Source organism: Phalacrocorax carbo, chromosome 2 (assembly GCF_963921805.1).
Source record: "Phalacrocorax carbo chromosome 2, bPhaCar2.1, whole genome shotgun sequence".
NCBI lineage: Eukaryota > Metazoa > Chordata > Aves > Suliformes > Phalacrocoracidae > Phalacrocorax > Phalacrocorax carbo.
The window spans coordinates 25,070,968-25,092,411 of NC_087514.1; the positions used below are offsets into that span (position 1 = coordinate 25,070,968).

The 21,444-nt window shown below is 45.6% G+C and overlaps 2 protein-coding genes and 1 non-coding gene across 7 annotated transcripts in view; 2 read left to right on the plus strand and 1 right to left on the minus strand.

Moving 5' to 3' along the window:
* Positions 1-12,522: 12,522 nt before the first annotated feature.
* RPL30 (ribosomal protein L30) lies at positions 12,523-16,424 on the plus strand. 2 transcript variants are annotated; one of them, XM_064442344.1, is made up of 5 exons: positions 12,523-12,628; positions 12,710-12,760; positions 13,645-13,790; positions 14,909-15,039; positions 16,257-16,424. In XM_064442344.1, the coding sequence occupies exons 2-5, from the start codon at positions 12,740-12,742 to the stop codon at positions 16,304-16,306; spliced, it is 348 nt and encodes a 115-aa protein (XP_064298414.1). In that variant the 5' UTR covers positions 12,523-12,628; positions 12,710-12,739; the 3' UTR covers positions 16,307-16,424. The 2 variants fall into 2 exon arrangements, with proteins under 2 accessions (XP_064298414.1, XP_064298415.1); XM_064442345.1 differs by having other exon boundaries at positions 12,583-12,760.
* LOC135312315 (small nucleolar RNA SNORA72) lies at positions 15,923-16,057 on the plus strand. The gene has a single exon (XR_010371886.1). It is a non-coding gene; the product is annotated as a small nucleolar RNA SNORA72 (small nucleolar RNA).
* A 1,553-nt stretch (positions 16,425-17,977) lies between the features above and the next one.
* MATN2 (matrilin 2) overlaps positions 17,978-21,444 on the minus strand; it is a 73,253-nt gene continuing 69,786 nt past the window's right edge. For all 4 annotated transcript variants that reach the window (XM_064442341.1, XM_064442342.1, XM_064442343.1 and 1 more), the window contains one exon: positions 17,978-21,418. In XM_064442341.1, coding sequence (XP_064298411.1) covers positions 21,306-21,418 — 113 coding nt within the window. In that variant the 3' untranslated portion in view covers positions 17,978-21,305. The remainder of the gene's footprint in view (positions 21,419-21,444) is intronic.

A 21,444-nucleotide genomic window follows, 5' to 3' on the forward strand; every position in this document is an offset into this window, starting at 1 on the left:
CACCTTGCTTGGTACCAGGTGGACAGCGAGCATTTAAAACCTACAGGCAGAAATAAATGAGCCACAAAAACTAGCACATTAGACAGAGTTTTCAGTTGGTGTCACCAGTAAAAGAAACAATTCAAACCCATTATTACCAGGAATCTCCTGCAGCTCCTGTAAACATCAGCCTGTAACTGCCAGCTGGCCCTCTCATCGGGATGTTTTATATAAATTGGATTACAAAATACTGCCATGCAATGCAAGATCTGAACTGCTGCAAACCCTGGAAGCATTCCTCCACTCTCATCTGAAATGCCAAGAATTCTCTAATATAGAAAAAATAAATCCTCCCAGTAATGTGTTCAGTACCTTTATCCCCAAGAAGGATGAACATCGTGTGACAGTCAACATTCCTAGGATGCCTTCTAGTTTTGTTTTATTTTTAAATTTATAATTTTTATTTCCCTGCTGTAGTCAATTTCAGCTGGAGGAACAACGAAAAGCAGACTGAATTTAAGTGGGCCATGGCTATGATATTTTCCCTCTCTGCCTTCTTTCTTTCCTTTTGGAAAAGCCTTACATTTTTGCAAGTTACACATCAATGGAAGGAAATCAAATACATTTTTTTTCTACTAATGCATTTAGAGAAGTTTCAAATTATGCTATCTTATAAAACTAAGTCAGAAAATAACTAACATATCTGGCTGGTAACTGTCAAATTAATGGAAATCTTTCAGCTGTAATTACAAACTGCACTTTATCATTACCATGCCATTACTTTATGTATTTAGTACGTTTCATAACCCATCATAACATGAACAGGCCTTTAGACAGAATTCCTAAAATACACAGAATAAATTACTTCATTTGTTTCCCTGAGCCCTTCAGCGTTCCTGTGGAAATATCTTCAACAGAGGAGGGAAAGGCAGAGGAATTTGGTACATTGACCAGGCGAACAAGACAACAGGTAGAGCATAAAGAGATTTCTGCTGCTATTTTCAGCGGGGCTCCTCGGTTTGCAGGTATGCGCTGGCTCTGAGGTGGCACAGGCAACGCTCAGCCCGTACAACCTGCCGTCATCGCCTCTGCAATCACAAACCACAACACCGCCAGACAATAAATGGAAAATGAACCCGTACAGAAAACACAGACGCTGCAGCCAGAGCAACAGCAATGGGTGATATCTGTAACTCAAGAATACAGGAAAGAAATGCGGTAAAATGAAACGCGAACAACTTTTAAGTATCTATCTTCAGGATGCATCTTTCTGCAGAGGCAAATACCTGTAACTGCAGCATCCAGGTTCTTCCAAAAGTGTTTCCAAACGTCCCTTGCTGCAAAGAGCTAAATATGATTAATATGGAAACAAAGGGTTTTTTAACTTCCACTGAATAGCAAGGATAGCCTTACAGAGCATCCAACACATACGCCTTACACCCAAAATGAATCCTGTGTGAGCCAAATCAAAGTCACGAGAGTACTGCCGGCGCTGTAAACTGCGTTCGGGTGGATGTACAGGTTTTTTAAGAAAAAAGGAAGGATCGCGGGCTCAGGTATTGCTAGTTCAATACTATTTTAAAGCGGGCGGGAGGAGGGTGGAGTAGGGGAAAAGCATTGGATGTACAAGGTATTGTACAGCAGGACCAACCTGTCTGTAAATTAAAAAAACCCCACCAACCAACCAACAACAACAACAAAAAAAACCACCACAAAAAGCTCTGCGGGGAGGAACAGAAGCTCCTAACTTGTCATTTACAAGAAGCAGCAGCTTAGGACGACAGCACTGGCCAGGCGCAGCTCCATCGACAGCTGGGCACAACCAGCAGCCGGGAGCCCGGCTTCCCCCCGCTAGCAAGCTCCGCGGGCAGCCCCCGCCGCCCCCCGGCCCGGCTCCGCGCCGCCCGGCCCGGCCCGGCTCACCCCGCGGCGGCGGCCCGGCGGCGGCGGCGGCGGGCGGCGGCTCCCGGGGGCGGCTGCGGGCGCTGCTGGAGCAGCCCATGGCGGGGCCCGGCCCGGCCCGGCGGCCGGCGCTGCTGCCTCGTCCCGAGTGCCCGGCCCGGGGCGGGGTGAGGAGGGGCCGGCGGTGCCGCCGTGCCGCGGCGGAGCCGGGGGGGCCGCGGGGCTGGCCCTGGCGATGGTGCCTCAGAGCACCCCTCCCGCCGCCGGCGGGGCTGCCCGCCTCGCCCCGGCCGCCCGCCTCCTTCCTTCCCGCCCTTGAGGCGTTGCTCGGTGCCGGTGCCGGTGCCACAAGGTCTTCATTGGCAGCAGCCGAGAAAGGGACTGCAGGTCTGTGTGACAGCAGCTGGGGACCCATGGATTTAATCCTGGGTGCGTGTACGTGTAGGTGAAACTCACTAGCAAACTTCAGGCCAGGCTAGCGTCGAGTAGAGGCAGACCCATCCCCCGGGTAAGAGCATCCAGGGTCTGGGCAGGGATATTAGACTTGGAGGCCGTGCTGACGTTTGAGGGTCCATGGACGTAGTTGTGCTTGTGAACCTGCAGCCAAGGGCGCGGGGTTTCTGCAGGGAAGCCCAGGCTGGACCAGCCAGAGAGGGGTGGCAGGACTGGGCTATCTGCACTTACTGCGTACGTGGTATATGTAGGTGCTGCTAAACGCAGTGCTCTGTCGTAGCGTCCCAGCTGTGTGCGTGCTTGTGCACACGGAGGGGGCTCAGCCGCGCTACCTGCCCTCCCTGCAAACGAGAACAGCAGCGGATGCATCCATGGGACTGGGCTGGCGAGACCTCTGGGGTCTGAGCAGCAGGGAGGCAAGAAGGGTTGCAGAGTCCTCTGGATTCGGGAGCCACCTGTAACATCCTTACCATTGACCTTAAAGGTAAAATAAAGACAATAAGATCTTTATATTTGCATATAGGCAAAACAGCAGATAACCAGGGAAGCCCAGGTGGCTTAGAAACTTTCCAAAGAGTAAGAATGAAGAATGTTTGCCATGTATTTGCTTGTGTAAGCAGGTCCAGCATATTTTATTTGTTGAACCGATAACATGTTTCATTATGTCCTACAAATTCAGTATAATCACCCATTCTTCTAAAGAAACAATTTATATCCATCCAGAAACTTGTCCAGACAAATCATATTGTCTTTGGACATTTGTCCAGGGTTTGTTGATGTCCTGCAGCCAAGGTGGAGCAGTAGCAATAATTCCAGTCAGGCTGCAGGACATATGGAAATCCTGGACACGTGATATACCGTAGGGTATGTATACTGCCACTGTAGCACAAGTGTCGAGCTCTGGCACACCTGGGAAAGACTGATACAGGTAAGGTATGTATTGTGCAGATATAAGGTGTACCCTGGAGCCGTCAGACTCACTGCATGTGCAGTGCACGCTGAGTGCACTCGTCACTCTGGGAAATCACCCAGCAAACATACGAGGGGCAACACAGGAGGGAATATACCACGTAAGCCTAAACACATTAACTTTTGCTTCCTCAGCTTGAGTTCATTTTTAGGACACTTTTTAAAAATAATAGAAACAACTGTAGGCTGTATAGATTTCTCTGTGGCTACATATAAGATTTCTACCAGACACTAGAGAGTGAAATGCTGCTAACTTCAGCATTAGCAAAGCATGCTGCTGTCTAAGCACAAAAGCAGAAGTGCAACGAAGGGCTTAGCAGCTTCAAAGTTAATTTCAGAAATATCTAACATTCCTGCTGCTGGTGTGAAATCCTGACAGCGCTGTGGCAGGAGCTAGGCTGGTTCCCTGCGCAGTACCTGTGGGTTCCCTGTACAGCACAGATGCGGGTGCCTCAGCGTCAGAGGCGGATGTGTGTGTGAAGACAGCCAGGCACCCATGTATTGCCTACCAACTGGGATGGGCTCTGCTGCCACAGGTAGGAAAGTAGAAGCGTCTCTGCTTGCAAAGGAGTCACGACAGCTGAGGAAGCCGCCTGCAGACAGCACATATGCAAGAGAGGGATGGCAAACATATCTGATATCCCGCCTTTCTTCTATGATGTTCTTTAAGAGAACAAAGCAAGGAGGCTATGCTACCAAGACAGACCCATCGAGCATTGGGCACTGAGGAAAATAAAAAAGGGAAAGCTACATTCAGTTCCTTCTCTTGCCTGTGGAGCTTTGTACCCGCTTCCCTCCATGTCCTAATCAAGGGGTAAGTCGTGGAGAGTGCACCTACCATCCATCTTACTGAAACAGCAGAGAAAGAAGTTCAAGATTTATGAGGTCAGAGAGAGGGAACATGTGTGGGCATGTATCAGCAGCCAAGGGCACGCAGTGGGGGGGACCAGGGCTGCTCTGTACTTCATGTTCTTTAAACAGGCCTTGGATAACATACAGAAATAGGAATGAGAACCCAAAGGCCATTTGGAAGGTGACTCACAGAATCACTAAACAACAATTTCACAGTCGTCTTCCCTCCTCCCACGAGTAAAGGAGAATTTGTGTCTTTTCAGCAGGAAGACTGGACACAACAGAGCCAGTGCCGGAGCTGGACATAGGTGGGGCTATGGTAGGACAGCACTGCACCTCAGTGTATCAGCTGTATTGCCATGTACCAAGTCGGCTTGGACAACATGTGCCCTTTGCAGATCATTCAGCACAAACACATTCCTGCAGGATAACATGCTGCTCCTCAGCTGCCTCCGTCCTACCTTGCTGGGAGCGCCAAGATGCTCACCCCTGCACCAAAAGCAGTAACTCCGTGGGTTTACCATGGGGCAGGTTACACGTGCTGATGTAGACCAAGAGTTCTCTATGCAAACATGAATGGGTGCATGCTCCCTTCTTCAAGCCTCTGTATGTCCAAGCAAACACCACTGAGGCCGAGATAGGGCTGGGGCTGTTGCCAGTTAGGTTCAAACTTTTTATTTCTACTTTCTAGATAGCATGTATCACTGTGTTAGCGTGCTCACCTATTGCCAGGGTAAGTGGCTGTGACATGCACTTTGCAGCAAAGATGAAGGCTGAGGAGCTTTGGAAGTAGGACTCTCAGGGTTGGGAAAGCAAGATTTAAGTGTGAAACTGAAAATGAGACGAGGTTCCTGGGTCTGTGGCAGGCGGTGGGACAAGGCAGGGGCAGGGAGTGGGAGGGTATGGGGGCAGGGGCTATGGCAGCAGCACGCACAAGCTATGCCCCACGCTTGTACAGAGTCCCAAAAAAATGACTGCAAGTGATTCAGCGGCTGCAGTGTGATGTTGGCAGATGAAAATCCTTGGTAGCCTTCCCATCGCTTCCCCTGCGCAGGGCAGCTCTCCAGACTCCCTGACTTCTCTAATCTGAACCACTCTGGTACTGCCCCAAATGAAGGCAGGACCAGAGTAGCTAAAAATAACCTTTAACAACAAACAAACTAAACAATCATCTTTAATTAGATATTTTTATAAGGGAAAACTATTTTATTCAGGAATATAAATTGTGAGATTGAAATAAAATGTAAGCTGGGGGTGTTCAGGGATAGCTGTATCTCCAGAGGAAAAGCAAAAAATACCTGTGTCCTCTTACACACAAGAAGAACTACACTTCCAAAAGCAAACTTTGTAAAGATTTCTCTAAGGTCCTCTCAATTTTTAAGTTCACTGGGCCAGTACTGCATGATCAAGCTTGTTTCACTCATTCCAGAGCTCACTAGCTGTTAATAATTTTAAATATTTTAGATATGATTCCTACTGCAGCTATTAAATTTAGATGTACTTTCTGATAGAACCAAATCCTGGGACTTTCCAAAACATTATGTTAATCACAAGTTTTATTTTTTAAACTGTGACTTCTTTTCTCAACTCTTTGGCTATGCTGACTGACTGACTGACTGCAGTACTGAGAGACCAGTACTGACCAGGCAATAAAATATCCTAAGCTGTTTATTGTGGCAGATAATTCAGGCCAAATGTTCCACGGATGCAAATTCATGTAGCTCCACTAAAGGCTGCTCTGTGATGCTAGTTTATGAACTGCAGAGAACTGCCTTCTGAAAGAGCTGTTTTTGTGTTGCCTGGGATGGCAATGGCCTTGAAACTTCGCTCCTAGGACAATTTCTTGGAAAGGAGGGAATCTGAAGATCTTATCAGACTAATTACTATCTTTAGAAATCTGTACCTATGGATTTCTGCACAATTTGGCCCTTAGAAGATGCAAGTATCTGTTGTACTGGCACTATATTTAAGCTGGCTACACATGTGAGTATATTAATATATGTATTTTTAGATATATATATATATTTATATATGTGCATACCCACATACTCCTTAGCTTCCTTTTACTGGCTGAAAATATATCCAAGGTGTGCAGATACCCAGGTATTCACAATAGACAGCATTTAACCTCAAGATTTTCCCAGTTCTCTCATGAGATAACCTTTCCGTGTTTGGCCCATTTTCCTCTACAGCTCTTTCCTTTCCTCCCTTCCTTTCTCATAGTAAAGCTGCTCAAAGGGTGGCCGAGGAGAGGTTTGCATCCAGATCCAGCAGATCTGTGCATTACTGGGATTCCAAATTCCCAGCAATCTGAAACAAAATGCTGCATTTGTCTGCCTGACAATACAGGGGATAGTTCGGTGCATGACCCTGAGAAAATTGGATGAACATGTTTGCATTTGTTGTAAATGCGATGATTATCAGAGAACACAGTCTGTCACTTTTAATAGCCCTGACAAGTGCAAAAGGAGAAAATAATGGCTGCAGGTGTTCACACAATGTTGTTGTGTAATTGTACAGAAGTTTTGACAGGACTAAAAATGTGAGAAAGAATAGGACTGTATTTCTGCATATTTTTATCCTATCAAAATAGCATGCTTTGGCCATATTGGTAACATAAAGATGAAGGCCTAGCTTTTCAAAAGATCAGTCGTCTTTTTTGAATTGAATCTTGTCTTTCAGTGTTGAGCGTGTGACCTTTGGCACCTGAAGGATAGCTAAAGATATGCTGCCTCCCCTGTGCAGTGGTTTTAGCAGAGGTTACAACTTGAAAGCCCCCTGCAATCGCATCACACAACATTTCCTAGTTCTTTGCTGGTAATGGGTCAGTGTCTGTTACCATCGCAGGCACCCAGCAGCTCTGACAAGGAGCAAGTTCTGAGCTCTACCCATTGCCTGCTGATGCTCAGGTAAGGGGGGTAAGCAGGGGTACAGCTTCAGACGCTCCTCTGCATCCTCAGCTGTCAGGGTGATCCCCACTTTCTATCAGGGTCAGCAGTGCTGCTGCTGCAGCTTTATAAAGATCTCAGAAGTTCAGAGCATTTAACAGAATGATCCATCCCAGGCTGTGCTATAGGGTGCTCATGTACCGCTCATTTTTAGACATCAGTATTATTTTTCTCTTTCTTCCTCTTTCTTCCTCTTTCTCTTCTTTCCAACCTTTTCTCTCAGTTAACTATACACATATAATTAGCACACATAATTAGCACACATCCCTTTTTTCTTAGTGGCATCGGACTTTACTGGCATCAGATTACATGCCATTTTTCTATGAGCAACGAGACCACCCTGTTAACAAGCTGACAGTATTATTACATTTGAGGGGGCAATGTTGGGGGTTCCATAATATGGAGAAAAAGTTGCTTTGGGATTTCTCTGCAGAAATGCGTGTACCTGTGCTGCACAGACAGGCCTGCATCAGCAGTATGCCCAGTACTTACTCCTCGCAGCTGAATTGCTGCAAGAGACCCCATGGGCAATCCTAGCCAGCCCCAACTGTGAAGAAAAACACATGTGCTTGCTTGTCTGTCCTCAAGTATGAGTACACCCAGCCACCGTGGTTTGTACTGTTGTTTGCTGACACGCTGGTGTCAGTGTGAGTGCTGTCGTAGGAGCTCCCTGCGTTGCTCATCTCCCCTTCCCCGGCTGCACATTTCCACTCCCAGAAGGACAGCCTACCAGCTGCATCAGTACTGATGTGGAACACGTTACCAAATGAAGCACTGGCTTCACTTAAAAACATCTCTGAAATAAAAAAAGGGGCTCAGAGTGGGAATTCTTTCAGCTGCCGTCTCTACCGAGGTCGATGTATCATGAGGTTATGGCCCCAGCTGAAGGATGGCCATTAGACTGTTACTCCAGTCATGACTCAGGAATCTGTGATTGGATGTCCAGACACAAAGAAAATAAGGCTTCTTTACTATCTTAGATATTCTCCATCTTCTAGATCACTTAGAATTTCTCAGATACACTGAGTTGGTTTCATTTTATTCCATACCCAAAATGCTCTCCAATTTTTGGGACAGGTCAATGCTTCACCAGTGACTTTTCTCACAGTGCTCTCTCTCTCCTAATTCATACCTCTAACTGGTGCTTCCTTACACAACCTTATCAGCGTTTTAGGGGCGGAGGGTGATGAGAGACCTCCTTGAAGACCACTGCTTTCCAGATCTGAATTAAATTATCTCCCTCTCTGTTGGAAACCCTGCCCCTGCCCTCTCAACTAGGCAAGTGCAGAGTAAGGCCAGGGAGGGAGAGGCAGTAAGGGAGGAGGAGTGGCCCTGCCTTCCCCGCCTGCTCTCCATTACCTGCATGCTCATCTTCACTGCCAAACTGAGCACCAGCCTGCAGAGCCCCTGAGCAGAGTAATACCCAACTCAGCCCGTGAAGGAGTCGATCTCCCTGGCTAAGCGTGGCTGGCGGGGCAGGCAGGAGGGCTGGATGTGGCCACGGTGCCTGCTGTTAGTGCTGGGAGAAGTAATGCTGCTTTTCCTGAGGTTGCCAGCTGCTCCCTGGACCTCTCCATCTTGAGACATGTTTGTTGGAGATGGGAGACATTGTCTGCTGCTTCCCTGCCTTTCTTTTGTTTCTGCTGTATCACAGCCTCGTCGTGGCTGATGCTCGCCTGCGGAGGATGCCTGGGTGCCAAACTCTGCCTGATGTGCCTTCCCCCATGCTTTAATTCTCAAATGCCTGCATTCTAAATGCCCATCCACACTCAGCTGCTGATTTTTAACAAGACAGAGCTGTATAATATTGTTGAAGGAATTTTGGTGGGGCTAAAGCCTTTTCTTCCTTCTAGTGTTGCTTTTGTCTGACTTTGACTGGCCCTTTGCCTTTATAAAGGACATTTTATGGACCACAGGTTCCCAGGAGAGGCCTTCATGGCCACAGATGGGAGTTTTGGGGGGTGAGAGACAATTGTGCCTATTTCTGGGTGTGTTCCCCACCCTACCCAGATTTAGGGACAGAATTTGAGGTCCAATGACCAAAGAGTCTGTCAGAAAGTTCTCTAGGAAACGCAGGTTTTTTAAAAAAACACATCACTGGAACAAACTAGTTTTATAAATTCTTAAGGAAAGTTTTGCATTCTCTCCTAATTTGAGCAGAGGTTGCAAGGGTACCTTTGAAAACAGCACCCTCTTCTGGAGCCGTGCATGGCTCCCACATTTTGCAAGATAACATAAAATATGGTATAGTCGAAAAGAATCGCACGGAGGACTTCATGAGAACCACTGGGCTTTATATTCTCTTGCCAGTAAATTCAACAAGCATGAAAAGATGGATGTTTCACCTGACCACAACCAACCAGGTAAAAGTTTAAAGAATTAAAAGCAAAGACAAAATTTGATGGTAGGAATAACAGCAATGCACCTGAGTGCTGGGGCACGGAGAGGAAGAGGAACAAGAAGAGAATGAGATGTGGAATGGAGTTTACTTTTCAGCTGCCAAAGAAAATAAAAGCTTGAAGTACGCTTCAAAATTGATTTAATTGTACTGTAAAGGCTGAAAATTATTTTGTTTCAGTAAATGAAACTGGACTATAGAGACACATCAAAATGTAATATTTTATATTATTATTTATATAGTACATATTTATATGCGCTTAATCTAGAAATTATCCCTAGAACCTTACAATTAGAGATGGACGAACATCTGAGTTTCACCTGGGATATTTAAGCTCTACTTAAGCTTGGTGATATTTTTTCTATCTTACCTTTATCTCATCTTTATCTCAGTATTAGCAGTTTAGATCTTAATCTAGGTACTTCAACTGATCTGTCAAAACCTAAGGTTGCTACCCAGTGTCTATACAGAAAAAATGGCTGGGATAATGGTGTACATTTTGACCAAAGGCTGCTTGTCACTGAGAAGGTTATCCTGTTATAAATATTTTGGTAAGATGTATGATTATATCCCAGAAAAAAAGTCAGCGTGGAGGTACCCATACCAGTAGAAAGGCATAACAGTATATTGCTATAGATTATTTCCCGTATTTGAAACAAGCTCTATTAATATAAGCATACTAGAATAACTGAATACAACATCTGTTGGCTTGGATTTTTAGTTTGTTGCTACATATCCCTATTGGCAAATGCATCAAACTTCCTAAAGCCAGCAAGCACAACGCTCTCTCATGTTTGTGCTAACCCAGGCAAGTTTAGAAAAGCTTTTATGCTAGCTTTGTAATTTCATAAGAAAATGTATATGCTGGGGTGCCTTTCTGGTGCAGTGTCTCCTAAGAGCATGAATTCATACCAGCAGAAGACTTCCAGTCATGCAGGTGGACCCCCAGGCCTCCTTCTGCGGGGGTGTCACAGGGGAACCCCCCAAACTCACACCCTGATCACCCACATTGCTCATCCCCCCAACGCTCAGGCAGGTGCCAGCTGAAATCATGCTCGCTGCTCCTCCCAGCACCGACCTGGGGTGTCTGTCCTGGGCTGGACACCGCTGTGGGATCGACCGCAACTGTTCTTAGCCTGAAACTGAGAACCTCATGTCATAGCCACCTTAACAGTTACTACGTGCGTGTTCAGCAAGCTAATTTTCAATCTGATGGTTTCCAGAGCCCATGGCGGGCGGGAAAGGGTTTCCCTGCTCTGTGACTCCAGCACAGCAGAGGACTGAGCTGCTCTCACGTGGGCCAAGGCCACCGCACAGCCAGGTGGGAGACAAGAGCTGTTGCCCCAGCAAACCCTGGAGCTTTGCTAAGGGCACCCAAAGCTGAACCCACTGACACAGGCATTCTCAGGTCCAGAGCTACTCTGAAGCTCAGTGGTATGCTTCATCCTTGAAATCAGGTGTTTGCTCAGTCTGGGGCTGTATCTCATTGGGACAGTTTATTTATGACCACAGTGCAGAACTAGGAGCAGGCACACACCGTCAGGCCTGGCCAAACAAAGGCACTGCTTGGTGCTTTACAGAAAGCCAGAGTGCTCAGTGCTTACAGCAGGCAGATGTGGAGTCAGCATGCATCTATTGCTCCAGTATCTTGTGATGCCAAAGAGATTTATTTTCTCTATACTGTAATCTTCCACATCAGCCCTGCGGCAGAAGTGACAGTCCCCACAGAGGACGGGAGGCTGCAGCCCCTTGGAACTCTCCCTGCATAAGGGACTTCCTTGATCAGTGCCTTATCATAGAATTATTAAGGTTGGAAAAGACCTCTAAGATCATCAAGACCAACTATCAACCCAACACCACCAGGCCTCCTAAACCATGCCCTGAAGTTCCACCTCTACACATATTTTGAACACCCCCAGGGATGGTGACTCTACCTCTCTGGGCAGCCTGCTCCAATGCCTGACCGCTCTTTCAGTAAAGAAATGTTGCCTAATATCCAATCTAAACCACCCCTGACGCAGCTTGAGGCCATTTCCTCTTGTTCTATCGCTAGTGACTTGGGAGAAGAGACCAACACCCACCTCGCTACAACCTCCTGTCAGGTAGTTGTAGAGAGCCATAAGGTCTCCCCTCAGCCTCCTCCAGGCTAAACAACCCCAGTTCCCTCAATCTCTCCTCGTAAGACTTGTTCTCCAGACCCTTCACCAGCTTTGTTGCCCTTCTCTGGACACACTCCAGCAACTCCATGTCCTTCTTGTACTGAGGGGCCCCAATCCGAACACAATATTCAAGATGCGGCCCCACCAGTGCCGAGTACAGGGGCACTATCACTTCCCTGCTCCTGCTGGCCACACTATTCCTGATACAAGCCAGGATGCCATTGACCTTCTTGGCCACCTGGGCACACTGCTGGCTCATGTTCAGCCAGCTGTCAACCAACACCCCCAGGTCCTTCTCTGCTGGACAGCTTTCCAGCCACTCTTCCCCAGGCCTGTAGCGTTGCATGGGGTTGTTGTGAGCGAAGTGCAGGACCCAGCGCTTGGCCTTGTTAAACCTCACACAGTTGGCCTTGGCCCATCGATCCAGCCTGTCCAGGTCCCTCTGTAGGGCCTTCCTACCCTTGAGCAGATCAACACTCCTGCCCAACTTGGTGTCATCTGCAGACTTACTGAGGGTGCACTCGATCCCCTCATCCAGATTGTTGATAAAGATATTAAACAAGACTGGCCCCAGCACTGAGCCCTGGGGAACCCCGCTCGTGACTGGCTGCCAACTGGATTTAGCTCCGTTCACCACAACTCTCTGGGCTCGGCCATTCAGCCAGGTTTTACCAAGCGAAAACTGTAGTCTCCCGCAAAACAGGAGGCAAAACGGGGCATTTAAAACCGCTCTGTGAAACACGGCAGATCCGGCTTTCGGGGAAGAGGAGGTGGGGGGGCGAGGGGCGGGGCCTGGAAAGACGAGGAGCGGCCTGAGGCGTTGGCCGGGCGCAGGCGCATTGGCAGCTGGAGGGCGGTGTGGGGAGTCCGCGTGCGGCTCTCGCGATAACTGAGGGGCGGGGATCCGCGCTGCCTTGTGGGAGCCCCCTCCTTTTTGGCTGCCCGGCCATCTTGGCGGCGCGTCTCCGGTGAGCGGGGCTCGGCCGGGGCGGCGCGGGGGGCTCCTGCCGGCTGCTAATCCTTTCTCCTCGTTCACCCTTGTCTTCCAGTTACCGCCCGGCCTGACGCGAGGCAGCAACATGGTGGCCGCGAAGAAGACGGTGAGGGGGAGCGGCCCGCGTCGCCTTCACGTGGTGGCGGAGCGGGGCGGGTGGCGCTGCCGTGAAGCGCTTTGGGTCCCGGCGCCGTCTGAGGCGGGGAGCGGGGCCGGAGGGGGGCCCTGGGCACAGCCTTAAGGCCCCTGCCGCGGCCCCCAGGGCTTGGGCCGTGCCCGGGCTGCCGTCGCCTGCCGCCGGCTTCTCCGTGCCGGGTTCCCCGCGGTGCGGTGTGCTGCCCCGGGCCCCTGTGCTAGCTGGAGGGAGGGGGAGCTGGTGCTGAGCCCCGAGTGCGGGTGGAGCTCAGCGTCTGTATTTCCTGCCATCTTTTCGTCTTTCTCTTAGAGCCGCTCTGGCAGGTATGGGTTTCTTGTTAGATGTTGGTGTTCTGCTTGCAAATGCGCTTACCTGTTGTCATCAGCGCTCCACTCCTGTTGGAGTGTCGGCTCATGTTGCATGTGATTAGTTGTTTCTGCTGGCCGATATAACACTTAGTACGGGCCCTGGGAAGAGCCATACTCCAAACCTGGCTTAGATTTGCAAGTACTTCCTTGGACTCGACTAGCTGCGCTGATAAAGGCCTGTCAGATACACCCGGACATCATTGATTAATGTAGGTAGCAGCAACAGTGCTTTCAGGTGTATTTTTCTATTTTAAGATACACGGGTAAGAGGTATTTTTATGAAATTGGGAAAACATAACATCAGTAACCCCCTTATCCACAAGCCTTCTCATATCCGTTTGGTAGGTTCGCTTTTTTTATTCAGTGTTGCAAATTATAGGGAAATTATTAAAAGAATTTTTGTCCTTGGAATTTCTTCATTTTCTTACATTCTCTGTAATTTTGCAAAATGTAATGTAGAGTAACACTCTTCTGCATCTCTTTCAGAAAAAGTCCCTAGAGTCCATAAACTCTAGGCTTCAACTGGTTATGAAAAGTGGTAAATATGTGCTAGGATACAAACAGACTCTGAAAATGATTCGGCAGGGCAAAGCCAAGCTGGTCATCCTAGCCAACAACTGTCCTGCTTTGAGGTAAGCAGATGTATGAAAAAACAGTTCTCTCAAACTGAGGCAGGTCCTTTGTACAAATACAGTGTGTACTTCATGCTAATCGCTACAGTGAATTACTAATGCAGAATACTTTGCTGCCATATTCCAGAGTGCTATGAAATAAAAGTGGTGGGTCATTCACTGTACAATGGTTTCAGGTCTGGATGTGTTGAAGTGCTTCCCAACATTTTTCTGGCTTTCTGATTAAGAGTTTGCACTAGTGAAGATACTGTAATCTTCTCACACTGTGATAGCATTTATTAGAAGTATAATGGGGCTGAATTCCTCTTATTTTTAAAGTAGTATATTGGAAAACAATTTTACAGGTAGGAAAACTAGTAATTGACACAGATTTAAAATATTTGAAGCACACAAAATTTGCTGTCCACGTAAGCTCTAAATTTAGGTTCCTGGCCAGTGAAATTGCTTTTTTGAGAATGAAATCTTTACTGACTTCCCTTGTTGAATTTCTGGGTACTTTTTGTGTTCAAGGGATATTGACAGATTCAGGAAACTGTAAATACAGAAAACCAAAATTAGGTGCTTGAGAAGTAGCAGGGCTGTTACTGTATGCAGCATGCTAGTGGGGATCCCAGAAGTCCTTGAAGAACAGTATGGACCACTAGAATCTCCTGGTGGAAGTCAGAAGAGAAGGGAATACAGATTGACTTTTTAAAAAGAAAAATACACAAGTTTTTCACAGCTAGTGGCAGTCAGATCTCTGTTCAGTATCTGGCCACTGGGTGTCAGCATTATAACGGTCATTGTTTATGCACTTTGACTTAGCTCCTGCAACCTTTCAGAAGTCTGAAAGTCCTGAATCCCCGTTTTTCCTGTAGAAATGAGCACGTGTAGGAGCAACCCCAAGGATTTGCACTCCAAAAGTGGGTTTGCTGGTACATACCTTCAGCATGCTCCTGGGTAAGGGTTCCTGAGCCACAACACGGTAGTAGCGTTGGCTGGGAAGGAGCAGATGTGTTTTTCTGTGTGGGAAGGGAAACTGTAAGGTTTAAGTGCAATTGGAGTTAAAGTTGCTCTCGCTGTATACAGTCAGTTAGAATTGTTTGTCAGTATTATAACACCTAGTTTTTGAATTGCAGAAAATCAGAGATCGAGTACTACGCTATGCTTGCCAAGACGGGTGTCCATCATTACAGTGGCAACAACATTGAATTGGGCACAGCCTGCGGAAAATACTACAGAGTGTGCACGCTGGCCATCATTGACCCAGGTATGTCTCTCACAGGATAGTGATCAAATGGGTATGGACCAGTGGTTCCTCTGCTCACCTGTGAGTAGCAGCAGTGAGGAAGTAACATGCAGGGGTGATGACATACTTTGTCCTTTTCCCTTAATTAACTCTTAATTAAAATTTTCTCTGACCAAGATACTGTTCTTCTTTTGTGAGTCCTAGGTTCTTAGAACCTGGAATTACTGCTGCTTGTGTTTGTGCATAGCTCCTGTTACCACTAAACCCTGTGAGCATGCGGTTCATCTACCTATCGGTCTGTAACGAGGTTTCAGTGGCTAGGAAGCAACTTTATGGTCCATGTTTCTGAGCCCATCAGCCTGAATATGAGCAGGTGCAACACACCTTGCATCACCTTTGTTTGACTGTACTTAACCTAAGACAAAGGATTGTGAGTTGTCCAGCTTCCCAGAATGATACATAGAAAAATAACCTATGTGCGGGTGGATACTAATACAGGGTTGAAAATTACATTAAACTAAATTTTGAAACTGTAAATCTGTGTGTAGTTACTATGGTTTGGTAGTGCTCTTTGTCCCAGAGAGTTGCTTAGGTTCCTCATGTAGGCTGCTAATTAAGTGACTTCTCATCCTCCTTCCAAAACCTAAGAGAAGAGTCAGGATTTTGTTTGTTTGTTGACCAAAATGTGTATGCACCGATTTAATGATTTCTGCAATAACTTTCACTGAATATTCCCCAAGTAACATCGGTTTGAATTCACCGTTTCTTCAGAAAGTTTTATTTAGCTTGCTTATATTCAAATACTGTCTGTAAACTTAACTTTCAAAATGTTTAGATTGATTTTGGGTGGCGGGCTAACTGTAAGCTAAGGAGCTGCAAGTAAATCTTATTGCTGTGTAAAGTAATGCGAATATTCTCGCTGTCCTGATATTTTTGTGATCAGGGGAGGCTAGACATTCGCTATATTAGAACTATGCATTGTGTCCTCCAGGACTAGATTGTTGCTCTAGTACTGGCTTTGTAAATGCTAGTGACAGGTATGTAATTATGGTATAAAAATTGTGTATGGTTTAGTAAAACACAAGCCATGAAAATTACTTGTTTTTTTCTAAATGTACTGTCTTTGTATTTAAGTCGTTTTCTATTTGTAGAATCAGTGAGTGTGTTTAACTTTGGATTACTTCTCAAAAGAGATCTTTCTGTGGGTTGTCTTGTAACAATGTATTTTTGTTTTACAGGTGACTCTGACATCATTAGAAGCATGCCAGAACAAACCAGTGAGAAGTAAATGCTGTAAAGGTGTTATTTCTACAATAAAACTGGTTACAGATCTGTTTTAAGAAAGATTTATTTTATACCTTTGCTGGTTTTAGGGAACAGACTATATAAATGAAGATTCATTACCACTGCTGTGTCTCCTGTTCTGTTAGAAATAACCTTCACAGGACAAAACTTGCCTGTTTCTTACTCCAGAAGTTGTGGATTGCGAGAGGTAAGTGGAGTAAGAATTGATCATGGCAAGTATGGTGCCAAATCCCAAGAGGCTAGGGCTTCCTTAGTTGTTGGTTGTGGAGTGCTAATGCAAAAACAAGTTGTAAAATGAGGTACAGTAGCAAATTTGGGATGTTGGTGGGGGACCCCAAAGGGTTTACTTACACTAAAAAAATTCACACTATTCTTACCAAATCAATCACAAAGTACTAATGCAAATTATCCCCTTTGTCTTTTCATTCCAAAAGAATATATACCTGGCAGATGGCAAATAGGGTAGGTGCTAGACATGACATCTAACATTATACTTTCAATAAGATAACAATTAAATTCTCAAAACTGAGTTTAAGTTAGTCCTTTTTTTGTTTTAGTTTTTTGAAGGTGTTACGTTAGAGACAGATGCGTTGGTGTTCTCAAGTCACTACTGCTGAAGGCATTGGTATCTTGCAGATTTGTTCCCATCTTGTGCAAGACTCTGACTGCAGGATGTTCCTTATTACTAATGAGTATTAATTGAGGTGCCAGTACTTTGCTGACATGCAATAAAAAACAACTCATGAAAATCAGGATGTACCAGGATCCTTGCAGAACTTGCATTGTTTGCCAAAGTGTACCAAAGCACAAGGTACATTTTAAAGCTTGGTGTTATGTATCCATGTAATGCTCATTGGCTTATCTGAGATCACTTAAATTGGTTTTGCTGCCACTACTGCTTCTGGTATAGAAGGGATGAAGCTGTGTATTTCCACTTGGAGATAAGAAAGGCAAGCCAACGTGTGTCAAAGCAAAGGAGGAGGTGCTGGTGTCTCTGCCTATTAAACCCCAGATTGGAATCAGTTCAAGAGATAGTTTAGATAGTGCACTTGGTGTGAATGCTAAGGTAGCAGAAGAGTGCCGTTGCTGCCAAGGGGAAGGAGTAGAACTTGAAGGCACTTCAGCTGGTCACGCTGGCTGGAACCAGTTTGCTGCTTCCATTTGTGTCTTAGTGTTTGACAGACAGGTGTGCAGCCAGTTGTATTGCCCAAAGAATGGTTTCATAATTAAAAGACTAGTTGCATTCAGGGAAGTTAGGGAGTCACTGAATGCTGACCAAGGAACGGTAGGGAGGAGTTACGTGGTCTGGATATGGTAAGAGGAAACGTACCTGAAAGTTTGGATTTGATACCCTGATAATCCAGCAGGCTTCCCGCTTTGCTCATTTACTTTCATCACAGTTTCAAGACAAATTTATAAATTCCTATTTTTACTTGTAGTCTACTCTTGTTGGAAGAATATAAGTGAAACGTAATTGCTGTGAATGCTGTCCCACTTGTTCTGTTTTTATATATGTATGTGTATATGGAACTATATATATCCACACAGATTGGGTGCTTAAAATACTAGCAGAGTGAGTGGAGGAAAGAAATACAGAAAAGCAAGCCAAATAAATTGGCACTCTAAAAGTACTTCAGAACATGGAGGTTTCACGTCAAAAAATAACAGCATTTTATTATTTTGCGTAGCTTATTTCAGTCATTTAGTTGCTAGTTACTAAATTGTTTATATAATGTTTTCAGTATTTCTTATTGGCAATCAACGCAAGACAGAACACAAAGGATATAGATGCAGGGATCCAAAACAGTCTTTTCAACTTCAGACACAAGGGTTTGTTATTTTACTTTGAACCGGTTTAAGAAAATAGCTCTGACAAGTTGTATGTATAAATATACAGTGTAGTATACACTTCAAATTTTGATCAGTATTTTAGTCTGTTTTCCAAGTCTTCCATTCTCTTCGTCATTTCTTCTAGTAGTAAAAGTTAAGGAAAGAGAGCTACTGATAGATAGCATGTATTCATAGAAGAACTGTGTCAGGTGCCTGATTGCTATGGTCCATAAGCTCGTTTCTCTTAGTTACCCTCTGACTCTCAGTAGTTTCTGATACAACACTCCCTTGTATTTTCTTACTCTGCTTTGATCAGCTGAGTTCAGAAAGCTGTGTGAAGCCCTCTTCATTAACAGGCATACCTCAACATGGAGTTCAGGCTGCAGCTTAATCAGAAGGCTGGTAGTTCTGAAAACTGGCCATTTTCCTTTATTTCAAAGGGAAGCTAAATGTTTATCCTAGTTAATGATGTTTAAAAATGTTTCACTTAATCACAGGGAAAACTATGTGTAAGCTAACAATAGATTGTAAAACCATAGCAGCTTCATGACCGTCCTGTGGTGGTGTAGCATAGGATACTATTTTAACAAAGCTAGTGGTTTCCAGACAGATGTGGAATAGGGTGCAGCAAGCTCCAAGGGACCTCTGGCTGGCACCAGTGACAGTAAGAAGTAGCTATGCAAAGCAGTGTACAGCATCATGTTCCCGATAAGCACCTCCAGCTGCCAGGCGTTCTGTGTCTGCTGCAGGAGGAGGTTGGATTGGTACCATTTATCTGACCACCTCTCCAAGAGCGGTGGTAGGGCTGGAGCTAGGGGAACCAGAGAGGAAGAGGGGACCTGGCATCAAGAGAGAAGTGAAGGCACAGTGGCCCACCTTAAAAGGACTACCGCTCTGCTTGCATGTCTAGTGTCTTGATTTCAACATCTTAAGGCCTTACACAAGGTAAAAGGAAGAACTGGCTATATGAAAGTGGGATTTTTGACAAGGGCCTGTTGGAAATTGGTTAGGGTAGGTGGGCAAACTGAATTCAGCCTGTGAATTTGGCCAGAACAGCCATGCGCTGCCCACCCCCCACTCCATGTTATACTCAGAGCAGGAACAGCTATCCTCTTGCTCGTATGGAGCAAGAGCAGGAGTCCTGCATCTGCTTTTGTGGGGACTGACCTGTACATCAGGCTTATGTTTTGTAATTCCTCAACTGTCATACAGAAGGGATTACCATATGCATGCCAGCATCATTTGAGCTGGTTTCTGTGCAATGTCAGTGTTTCTCAGGTGTTTACAGTGACAAAGTTCAAGCAGTAGAAACTGCATTCATCTATGGACAGAAAAAAAATAAATGTAACTGGATACAAATCATCAGCAGTTTGGATTGGTCCCTCTAAATTCTGTAACTGGAGCTAGTTCTGTAGCCAGTTCTCCCTCTCCCCCCAGATCCCTGGGATGGGGACTGTCCAGCAGTCTTTGGCACTTAACAAGAACTGCTATGTCACTCAGTATCTGAGCTGCTCTTCAGATAAGGCAGAGAAATGCGGCTTGTAATGGAGAGGAGACTGCATAGTTCTTCCTCTGTTCATAGCAATGGTTGCACAGTGCTCTGGTGAAGTATTTGGCACTGCTATCAAAATACATAGGTCTTGCTCAGTGTCAGCAGCTTTTCCGTCACCATGAGTCTTCATAGACTCTCCAAATCACAGGATTGCCTGCTCAAATTGTAAAGCAAAAAACGCACATGCTGCTAAGCTCTGTTTTCTTTGGTTCTAGTATGCTCAGAGTCTAGGCTTACAGCCTAGCTGCAGGAGATAACAGTAAAGCTTCTGCTGAAGGGGGAAGAATTGGCCTTCTTTCTTGTCAGCATCTAGGTTGGAACTGTGTGTGTCTGGATAACGCTCTTAAGGATGTGGGAAATGACCTAGAGATTTTTCTCTGAGGTCACTTGCAGACTTGGAGAAGTCCCTGCAGAGAAGTATAAATGTCGATGAGCATTTGAAGCACCTAGCAGTAACCTTATGCAATGGTTTTCTCCCCATTTATGAAGTAATTCTCCTTTGTGTAGAATAATTCAAAATTAATCGAGTGATCAGAACATGATTCCTTGAGCTCCCTGCTGAAGGAGTCACTTGGGAAGGTGGGAGGTACAGTGACACTGGCTGCTGCAGTTACACAAAAGAGCTGGAGGTAAGGTCTGAACCGGTACGCAATGTTTTACATCAGGTTAATGGAGCCATTGGCGGTGTTGCCTGATGGCACGACCGCTGGGGGCTCTGTGAGCCTGACTCTGGACAGACTGTAGCCTCCGTAGGTTCCTCAGTCTGAAGCTGTTCTTGTCTAGGAAGCGCACAGCTATGAGCTGTTGGTATCACTGCACTCTTCTGTGCAGAAAGTAAGTGCTTACTGATCTTGCACACAGAAAACTTAAATAGATGTGATGTCTTCTTACTGTTTATTTGATTAGGCAGAAGTAGCTTTCATGAAGAAAACACAGGAATTTGCTGCATAAATAACTCTGTGATGCAAAATATTGCAGAAAGTTGTATTGCCAATTTGTTGCTGCTGCTGTCTCCTGAGACATCTGGTGGATGTTACAGATAGTGTAAAGGCTACTGTGCTAACAGCTCCCTTGAAAAGACAGGCTAACTTGGGGGGGGTGGGGGCAAAGCTACAGATCTGCACTTAACTCATTTTTATCTGCGTATTTTTTAATGCAAAATTCATCAGACCTGAGTCCTCTGAATTCCTCTTCATTTGCAGTAGTGTTTTAAATGACTGCCTGCATCTGGTGTTTCTCCAAGCACTTCAGAAGGGAAACATCTCCTGTATTCTGACTCCTGTAGCCAGTAGGTGCTATGTTGATACCATCTGAAGAAATAACCCAAAGCAAAGAGGTGTTATTCTTGAATTTGACCAGTCATTTCTTTGCTGCCCCTGAAGGGCATAATCTTAGGGATTATTAGAAGATCCTTATTAATATTTTGGTCTCTTCTAGGTCTTCTTCAAGGTCTTAAAAGCCTTGCTTCTTGGAGATTATCTATTAAGTAGTTCAGATTTTTATTACAGTAGATTGATTTGAGCTATGGAGACACCTTAGACTTGATGCAGTGTAATTATAATTTCTTTGAACCTACCCTCCTGCCTTACATGTAAGAAAATTATTCTGAAAGGATATATCGCTGGGTAAGTCTTCTTACTTCATTGGTTGCATAGTTCTGGAACGTCACAAGGTTTTCACATTTGCACTGGTCTTTATCTTTTGAAGCTTTTCCTGAAAAACAAAGTCAAGCATAATAA

Excerpts from the sequence above, each read along its gene's own strand:
- RPL30 (XM_064442344.1), top strand. The coding sequence starts at position 12,740 with ATGGTGGCCGCGAAGAAGACG. Across the intron at positions 13,791-14,908 it reads AACAACTGTCCTGCTTTGAG|AAAATCAGAGATCGAGTACT; the intron begins GTAAGCAGATGT and ends TTTGAATTGCAG. Across the intron at positions 15,040-16,256 it reads GCTGGCCATCATTGACCCAG|GTGACTCTGACATCATTAGA; the intron begins GTATGTCTCTCA and ends TTTGTTTTACAG.